Here is a 9104-nt window from a genome sequence, read left to right as displayed (position 1 = left end):
TGTACTTATATTGTTGTAATGTACCTTGCACTGTTCAAAGATGATATAGACTAACTTATCTTTTTTTATAATGCTATGAGAATTTCCAGGTAGCAGTTCATTTTTTTTTAGCAGTTCATCTTTATATCTCTTTTATTATCCCAGATATTCAGAAGACTCAGGACTCTTCTATTTAACATCAACCTTGGAATATTGTCCAAAATTGGTGGTCTCTTGATTCTGTATGTTTTTGATTTATTTCAAAAGGAACTAAGAAGTTAGAAGAAAAAATAATCAATATAAAAGCTAATGTACAAAGTGCTAGTACCAATTATGTAATTTAAGGATAATGGGGGAATAGTGACTTGTTCTAAAGCAGTGAGTACTTCATAGAAAACAGAAAGCACAACTGCACTGGCTACCAGGAGACAGGTCAAATCTGCAGTCAGTAAGCTCCATGAATGTTTCTCATTTCTCATCCTGCAGTATGATGCCCATTTAGCAGGGTTTTATATGACACCTAATCTGTGTAATATCTGAATATCAACCCCACATTCATGCCCTTGTGCTGAGCCCCTAGACAAGCCCCTGTTTAAGAGTCTTTTCATAGTCAGACCTCCAGTTATAGCTCTAGCATCTTCGTCACTACCCTACTGGAGCATGCAGTCTGTTGGCTTTTTCAGTGAATGTGGTTTCTTTACTCCCTCAAACAGATATTCAATAACTTACTAAAAATTGTGTGGAAAGACAGTGAACTGAGTCACATGCTCCAATTATACTCTACCATCCAAAGAGAAATACCACACAATTTCACTCATATGTAGAATGTAAGAAACAAAATGAGTGATCATAGGGGGAAAAAAGAGAGCAACAAACCAAGAAGCAGACTCTTAATTATAGAGAACAAACTGATGGTTATTAGAGGGAAAGAGTGTGGGGGATGGGTTAAATGGTTCATGGGGATTAAGGAGTGCACTTTTTGTGATGAGCACTGGGAATTTAATGTAAGTGTTAAAGCACTAAATTGTACACCTAAAACCAATATTACACTGTATGTTAACTAACTGGAATTTAAATAAAAACTAAAAAAAAAAAAAAAACGCAAAGAGCTGAAGCAAATAAATGATAAGGAGAGAGAATATAGCTCTGTTTCAAAATTTCTGTAGGCTCCAAGGTTAGAGTCCCCATTCTCTTCTGTGTGATCTTGGGTGAATGTGAAATAATCCCTCAGTTTTCCTATCTGTAAAGTGTAGATAACAATATCTTCTTTGCACCACAAGGGAGAGGATACGTTCTAATGGGTGTAGAAAGAAGAGCACATAATATGCACTTAATAATTTGCTTGTAATAAATGTGCCCACTAAACAAAGTACTCAGGGCATTATTAAGCAAAAGCAGTCAGGATACGGAATTCAGAGATGTCTGTACATATGAACAGGGAAAAGACCTATGCCTTTATTTTCACTTACCTTGAACTTAATTTGAACATGTCCTTCAATTATTAACCTAGGCAAGAAACCACAATAATATAATTAGTACATGTGACAATGTCACTAATAAAGATTTTCATATCACATTACATTTGTTTCACATTTCTTGAAGTATACTTTATGCTCATCGCTACTTTGAAATTATGATAGTTATGTTCCTTCTACTAAGGCCAGATGGCCCTGACCTGTGATTCTTTATACATTAACCCAAAAGAGTGGTTTTCAAAATCTGATCCCTATACCACCAGCATCAACATTCAGCACCAGCATTAGCTGGTTAATTGTCAGAAAACAAACTATTGAGTCTCACTGTAGTAACACAGCTAGCAGTCAGCATTTCCATCTACATCTTACCCAGAAGTAAGCAAGTCTTTTGCTAGCCACGATTGAGCAAAATGCCTTTACCTAGGGGGAAAAAATTCCTTCATAAATTAGTCAATAGTTCCAAAGAGGTTTCCCTCTAGGTCCTTGTAAGTGACTGAGATTTGAACATGTTTTCTAGCTACACTTCCACAGGACCCCCATTTCTCTTTAGGTGATCTCTTTATAACAAAGGGGCAGGGTTAGGAGAGGGTGAGGGGCCGGGGCAGGGTCCAAACTTAGGGACCAAAAAGGACCCTCCTTAAGAGAGGCTGGGTCTGGGCACCTGGGTGGCTCAGTCAGTTAAGTGCCTGCCTTCAGCTCAGGTCATGACCCCAGAGTCCCAGGATCGAGTCCACACTGGGGAGTCCCCTTTTCCCTCTGGCCCTCTCCTGTCTCACGCTCTCTCTCTCTCTCTAATAAGTAAATAAAATCTTCTAAAAAAGAAAGAGAGAGACAGAGAGAGAGACTGGGTTCTGGGGCGTCTGGGTGGCTGAGCTGGTTAGGCATCCAACTCTTGATTTCAGCTCAGGTCGTGATCTCAGGGTCATGAGATCCAGCCCAGCACTGGGCTCTGAGACCAACATTGGGTTCCAAGACCAGATTCTCTCTCCCTCTTCTCTGCCTACCCACCCCCTCAATTCCTCTCCCCTCCATGCTCTCTCATGCTTTCTCTCAATACATACATACAGAATACATACAGAATACATACATACATATACACATACAGAGGCTGGGCCCAGCAGGGCCCTGTCTGTGCAGTGCTGCTGTATTCTGAGGGATACCACCCAGATGTGGGGGATCAGAGAAAGCCTCCTGGAAGAGGGAACACTTGAGCTACGTATAAAACAGGGCAAAATCAGGAGGGAGACCAGATCCTTGGAGATCGGTCCAGACCAATGTCAATTTTGAGGATGGAATTGGGGCTGAACCTCTGGGGTTACTTCATGGGATCCGAATGATCTGTCCCCTTCCCTGTTTTAACCTTCAGGGCTTTCTTGTCAAGAAGTGGATTAGAATCACAAGGCTTGGTCCGGGTAGACCAGGCTAGTTTGTGGGGGGCAATGACTGGCTGTTTTTCAGGAAAGGGCGGCTACTGCTGGGATTTACAGGGTCACTAAGCTCTCTTTACTCCACTCCAGATTTCTGCCAAAGGAGGACACACAAAACAAAAGATCATTCAGATGGAGGGAAGGGAGGGAGGTGGAGGGACTACCCTTCAAGCCACCAGAGGCCTTCACCTTCCACTGTGCCACTCAACTACTTACCAGCAAGATGGCATGCCATTCCCTCTCTCTGACCCTGCCTTCCCTCAAACTTCTCCTGGGTATTCAGTAGTGACTTTATTTCTGCTTCTTTTACCTACTGCCTCCTTGATGTGTGCTTTTGCATACTCTGGTGCAATCTGTCTAAATCCCAAGTCAAAATCTCTAATATTACACAAAATCAAGTTCCATAGTTTTGGAAAACCCTGCTATCCTTGCTACTATTATTGTTTACTAAAAGTCTTTTATAAACTCCAAAGGAAGACAAACTAATCTGCCAAAAGTCACATTGGTTTAAATAGGTCATCCCAACTCTGAGGTTCCTCTAATGAAAACTTAGTTGCATCCAGAGAAACTGAAAGTTCTACCCTGAAAACAGTAAGCCTCCCCTCTCTGTGTGAAGTTATGGCAGTTAAAGCCATGAGAATAGCAGTGGCCTATCCAGTCAGCCACGTGGTCATTAGCTGACTTGGGAGTCAAGTATCTGTGAATTGGAAACCCCATTAGGATTTCTGCTACATTCATGGTAAGAACAGCTAACAGGTATAACCAACCCTTTTCTTACTTAGGGAAACTGAATTGTAAAAATGATACATACCTTGCTTAAGTTTACAAACACAACTAGTAATGGTGGGGAAGTATAAGAGCATTGCTGTCTTGTCTCCCAGGCAAATGTGCCTGCAAACATATTTATCTGAAGACTAACTTATTTGAACCTCACAACATATAGTCACTCTGGGATACAGGACAGTTATGGTAGTTTTTCTCTCCAAGATCATGATAATCTCTACTGACTCTGAAAATTCATATAGATTATTTAATCTCTTTGATGTCCTAAAATTGCTGACATTCATTTTGGGGAGGCACCTATGATACCACCCCTGAGCCTGAGAGAACTGAATCCTAATCCTGAGGTTTAGAAAGGAGGTGAATGACTATTCCAGTGAGATTAAATGTAGCATTAAACATATTCACTGATGAGCAGGAATATCCTTGGGATTGGAAAGGAAGGGCAAGAAGTCCTACAGATACCAGCATTCATGGGTGTTGTGGCCTTGGATGCTGTGTCTGTTAAAGAGAAGGAAAAATCTCCTGGGCTATGAACTCACAGAGGACACAAAGCATTTTATTCTGTATTTCTCATAGCAAAACCTGACACAGTAAGGCAGTTATGGGATCCATGTACACTTGTTGAGTGGGTGTTCCTACACATGAACTGTTTAGGAGGGACAATCTGGTGAACTGAGCAATAACTCTGAGAGAATTTGGAAAAGACAGAAGTGTTGTCTTTTTCTCTACTCTAAGTACCATGCATTGTGCTACAGGCAGATTTTAAGAACTGAGAAACAGATATGAAAGAAACGGGTGCCACAAAGATCCTTTACATGTATTATGATTTAGTGTTCGTGATAGGTTAGGATTATTATTCCTACTTTTGTTTAACAGAGGACACAACCAAGGCTCAGGGAGGTTAGGTGTTTTATCTGAGCTCACACAGCTAATGAATGCTTGGGCTCTCCTATCTGAATCTGAAGCTTCTACTAATGCTTCCTATCACCACATTCCAGAATAATATTCCTCTCTCCACTTAACTCCCAGAGATCAGATTTTGACGGGTCCCTGAGGGATTTGTGCCAGAGAGTTGCCATCCTTGCAACCACCCAACCCGCATTCCAATGAATCTTATTTTCTGCGAAATGCTGGCCAGGAGCCAGGTGAGACCAGAACCTCCATTTCAGGGGCTTTTCCTAGAATCTGTCACTGTGGTTACCTCCAGTAGAATCTGTTTCAGGAAGAGGTCTGACCAAGCAGGACAGCGGTAACATTCATCACTGCAGGAGGACAGTCCGGGGCTGGGGGCCACACGTTGAGAGGGGAGGGACCAAGGGGCGGCCCCCTCCTAAACAGTCTTGAGAGGTCAGGAGAGAACGTTGGCTGAGGAGCGCCTGTACTGCAGCTGCTGCTGACGTTCTGTATCACGCGCCTGTGGGCCAAGGTAACCCAGACCTTTAAGCAAACAGGGGGCCAGGGCCGTTGCAGGAACTGAGACGGGAAAGAAAGGGCAGGGACTTTGGGGGGGTCGCATACTGAAGACAGGGGCGGTGAACGCGTGGAGGGCGTGAGGAGTCCGAATTCTCCGAGGAATAGGGGATGAAGGTACTGAAACAAGAAGCGAAGTGTTAGGAGGAACACAAGCGCGAAAAGAGCGTGAGAGGGCGCGAGAGCTTGGCTGACCAAAAGTGAGCTTGAAGGTAGGGGCAAGGGGGGAGCACACCCTACCCCAGCAGCATAGGTAAGGTGGGAGTAAGAGGACAGTTTCTTTCCCTGAGCCCATTTTGCATAGATGTTCCCCTTTTAGCCATTTTTAAGGTAAAATGTTGGCCTCAGTTTTTTGTTTGTTTGTTTGGGGGGTTGGTTTTGGTTTGGGTTTGGGTTTTTTTTGTGGGTTTGTTTTAATTATTTTTTGTTGTTGGGTTTTTGTTTGTTTGTTTTGTTTGATTTGGTTTGGTTTTGGGTTTTTGTTTTTTAAGAATGTAAAGGAATAACGTCAGAGGAAGCTGTACTAAAGCGAGGCTGCGCAGGGCGCAGAAAAGGCAGTCAGAGGGTGGCGCCTTTTTAAAGAAGATTCCATTTTCACCCTAAAGCTCAGGCCGTACCACCCCCCGCCCCCGTTTTCCTCCCTCTGTCAGCCTACTATTCCCCAGCCCCACTCCTGGCACGATCGGATCGCCTTTAAACCAGGTAACAGCCTAGGTCTCCACAGCAGCTCTGAGAGCTCCAGAGTGGAGGGGGTGGAGCCCGCAGCTGCCTCTTGCTGAGCTCAAGGTGGGAGGGGGCCCAGGGGCGCTAATGGCGCACCGCGGCCATGACAGTGGCCAGATCATTCACAGAAATCCCTGTCTCATTCCATCTACAGTCGCAGCTCCATTCCAGACGCCCTTCTTCTCAGGCCGGGCGGTGAGCTGATGGCCCAAGTTCGGGACTTGCCCTCCGGCTCTTTGGTCCGCTGGAGCTCGGGAGGTGGGGGAGGAGCCTCTCCCGAGGAGGCGGCTGAAAAGGCGGGGGAAATGGAGAAGGAGGCGGTGGGGGCGGCAAAAGCGTGTTCAGGCCAGGGAGCTGAGGAGATGAAGCTGGAGCCGTTGCAAGAGCATAAGCCTCCTCCGGAGAACATGACGTGGAGTGACAGCGGCGGCGATAAGAACGTGTTCCCTTCAACTCCCCCTCGCTGTTACAGCAGCTCCTCGCCCCTCTGCCCGCGCCGCAAGCCCCGTCCTCGGCCCCAACCCCGGGCCCGCTCCCGAGGCCCGCCTGGGCTCTCGGCCCCACCCCAACTTCCATCCCATCCTCCCCCTCCGCCTCTGACCCGACCCCAGCCCTGGCGCAGACTGCGGCGTAGATCCAAGCAGGGGTCTAGGCCCCAGAGGCTACAAGGCTGTTTTAGTGACCTAGGTGGCTCTGGGGATCCAGGTGGTTTAGGGGACTGGTTGCTGGAGGTGGAGTTTGGTCAGGGTCCTACAGGCTGCTCTCATGTGGAGAGCTTTAAAGTGGCTAAGAACTGGCGGAAGAACCTGAGGTTGATTTATCAGCGTTTCATATGGAGTGGGACCCCAGAAGCTAGGAAACGTAAGGCAAAGTCGTGTATCTGTCATGTATGTAGTACCCATATGAACAGACTACACTCCTGCCTTTCCTGTGTCTTTTTTGGCTGCTTTACTGAGAAACATATTCACAAACATGCAGAAACAAAACAGCACAATTTAGCTGTAGACCTCTATCATGGGGTTATATATTGCTTTATGTGTAAGGATTATGTATATGACAAAGATATGGAACGAATTGCCAAAGAAACAAAAGAGAAAAATGAGAAATTACTAACTTCCACCTCAACAGATGTTTCTCAACAAGAGTGTATGACATCAGGTGTTGAAGAGAAGCATTCAAACTGTGAGTCAAAGGAGCAGGAGCCAAAATTGGTGAAACCCAAGAAAAAGAGGAGAAAAAAGTCAGTCTATACCATAGGCCTAAGGGGTCTAATCAATCTAGGGAACACATGCTTTATGAATTGTATTGTCCAGGCACTTACCCATATTCCTCTATTGAAAGATTTCTTTCTCTCTGACAAGCATAAATGTATAATGACAAGCCCCAGTTTGTGTCTTGTCTGTGAAATGTCTTCTCTTTTTCATGCTATGTACTCTGGGAGCCGAACTCCTCACATTCCCTATAAGTTATTGCATCTAATATGGATTCATGCAGAACACTTAGCAGGGTACAGGCAGCAGGATGCCCATGAGTTCCTCATTGCAATATTAGATGTGCTGCATAGACACAGCAAAGATGACAGCGTTGTGCAGGAGGCCAATAACCCCAACTGCTGTAACTGCATCATAGACCAGATATTTACAGGTGGCTTGCAGTCAGATGTCACATGTCAAGCTTGCCATAGTGTGTCTACCACAATAGACCCATGTTGGGACATCAGTTTGGACTTGCCTGGCTCTTGTGCCACATTTGGTTCCCAGAGTCCAGAGAGAGCTGACAGCACAGTGAGTAGGGATGACCACATACCAGGAATCCCCTCACTCACAGACTGCCTACAGTGGTTTACAAGGCCAGAGTACCTAGGAAGCAGTTCCAAAATCAAATGCAGTACTTGCCAAAGCTATCAGGAATCTACCAAACAACTTACAATGAAGAAATTACCTATTGTGGCCTGTTTTCATCTCAAGCGATTTGAACATGTAGGTAAACAGAGGCGAAAGATTAATACTTTTATCTCCTTTCCCTTGGAGCTGGACATGACTCCGTTTTTGGCTTCCACTAAGGAGAGCAGAATGAAAGAAGGTCAACCACCAACGGACTGTACATCCAACGAGAATAAGTATTCCTTGTTTGCAGTGATTAATCACCATGGAACTTTGGAAAGTGGACACTACACCAGCTTTATCCGACAACAAAAGGACCAGTGGTTTAGCTGTGATGATGCCATCATCACCAAGGCTACCATTGAGGACTTACTGTACAGTGAAGGGTATTTACTATTCTATCACAAACAGGGTCTAGAGAAAGATTAGTCTTGCAAGACCACTTACCAGTAAAAAAGTGAAAGAAATAAATATGCCAGGATCCTGAAGTGACACACAAACCTACCTGGAATGGACAATGGCAACAGCACCTATATGACAAGTAGCAACTTGATATGAAGAACTTATTTTATAGGTGGCTTATGGGTCTGTAAGTGGAGAAAATACTAGCTAGTGACCATTCAGCCTTAAGAAATGGGAGGAGGGAGAAGAGGTTGAAAATGGTCACATAAAGCATAATTAAGTGAATAGAATGCTTTAGGTGGGAAGAGTGGGAAATGAGATGTTCTGCCAGCGCTGTATGTCATTTGTTTCTACAAAAATACCATGAGCAATCAGGGAGTAGTCCTACATTAACAAAAAGCTTCACAATTCGTGTTCTAGCTGTGGCTGATTAGTCAAATAGTTTTTAAAAAGAATATTGTAAAGATATTTTTTAAAAGTCTTAAAACAGTTCAAAAGAAAAAAAACCTCTATTTTAAAAAAATGTTTTAAATGTTGAAAGAATTTAAGTTAAATAAAAGAAATGTTTCAAAATTTGCAAGTTTTTTAATTTAAAATTTTAGAATGGTTAATAAAATAAGGCTTAAAAAGAAATTTTAGAAATTTTTAGTTTACAAAAGGTAAAATGAATAAAAGGACAAAGATAAAAAATGAAAGTTTACAAAAAACTTAAAGTGAAAGAAAGTTTTAAAAGGGGGAAGGGAGCTCTTAAAAGTCTAAATAAAATGTTAACATAAATAACTCTTCAAATTAGACCGTAAAACACTTGTATTGAAAAATGAGATGTTAGCAAAATTCATGAATAGTTTAAGAAATAAAATTTCCAAAAATATAGACTGGAATGAAAATTCAAATTTAAGTTTACAGAAAAGTTTTAAAGGAAAAAATTTAGAACAATTCAACACAAAAAGAATTTGTTTAAA

At 43.3% G+C, this 9104-nt stretch overlaps 1 protein-coding gene across 2 annotated transcripts; it reads left to right on the top strand.

The window, feature by feature from the left end:
- The first annotated feature begins 5001 nt into the window (after window positions 1-5001).
- Window positions 5002-8634, top strand: USP51 (ubiquitin specific peptidase 51). 2 transcript variants are annotated; one of them, XM_032331381.1, is made up of 2 exons: window positions 5002-5090; window positions 6012-8634. In XM_032331381.1, exon 2 carries the CDS (start codon window positions 6061-6063, stop codon window positions 8167-8169), a length of 2109 nt encoding a protein of 702 aa, XP_032187272.1. In that variant the 5' UTR covers window positions 5002-5090; window positions 6012-6060; the 3' UTR covers window positions 8170-8634. The 2 variants fall into 2 exon arrangements, with proteins under 2 accessions (XP_032187272.1, XP_032187271.1); XM_032331380.1 differs by lacking the exon at window positions 5002-5090 and adding an exon at window positions 5631-5836.
- The last annotated feature ends 470 nt before the right edge of the window (window positions 8635-9104 follow it).

Source organism: Mustela erminea, chromosome X (genome assembly GCF_009829155.1).
Source record: "Mustela erminea isolate mMusErm1 chromosome X, mMusErm1.Pri, whole genome shotgun sequence".
Taxonomy (NCBI): domain Eukaryota; kingdom Metazoa; phylum Chordata; class Mammalia; order Carnivora; family Mustelidae; genus Mustela; species Mustela erminea.
The sequence above is the reverse complement of the archived record's forward strand: the minus strand, read 5'-3'. Positions and strand labels throughout refer to the sequence as shown.

What these genes read in the sequence shown, in the direction of transcription:
- USP51 (XM_032331381.1), top strand. Translation starts at nt 6,061, where the DNA reads ATGGCCCAAGTTCGGGACTTGCCCTCCGGCTCTTTGGTCCGCTGGAGC.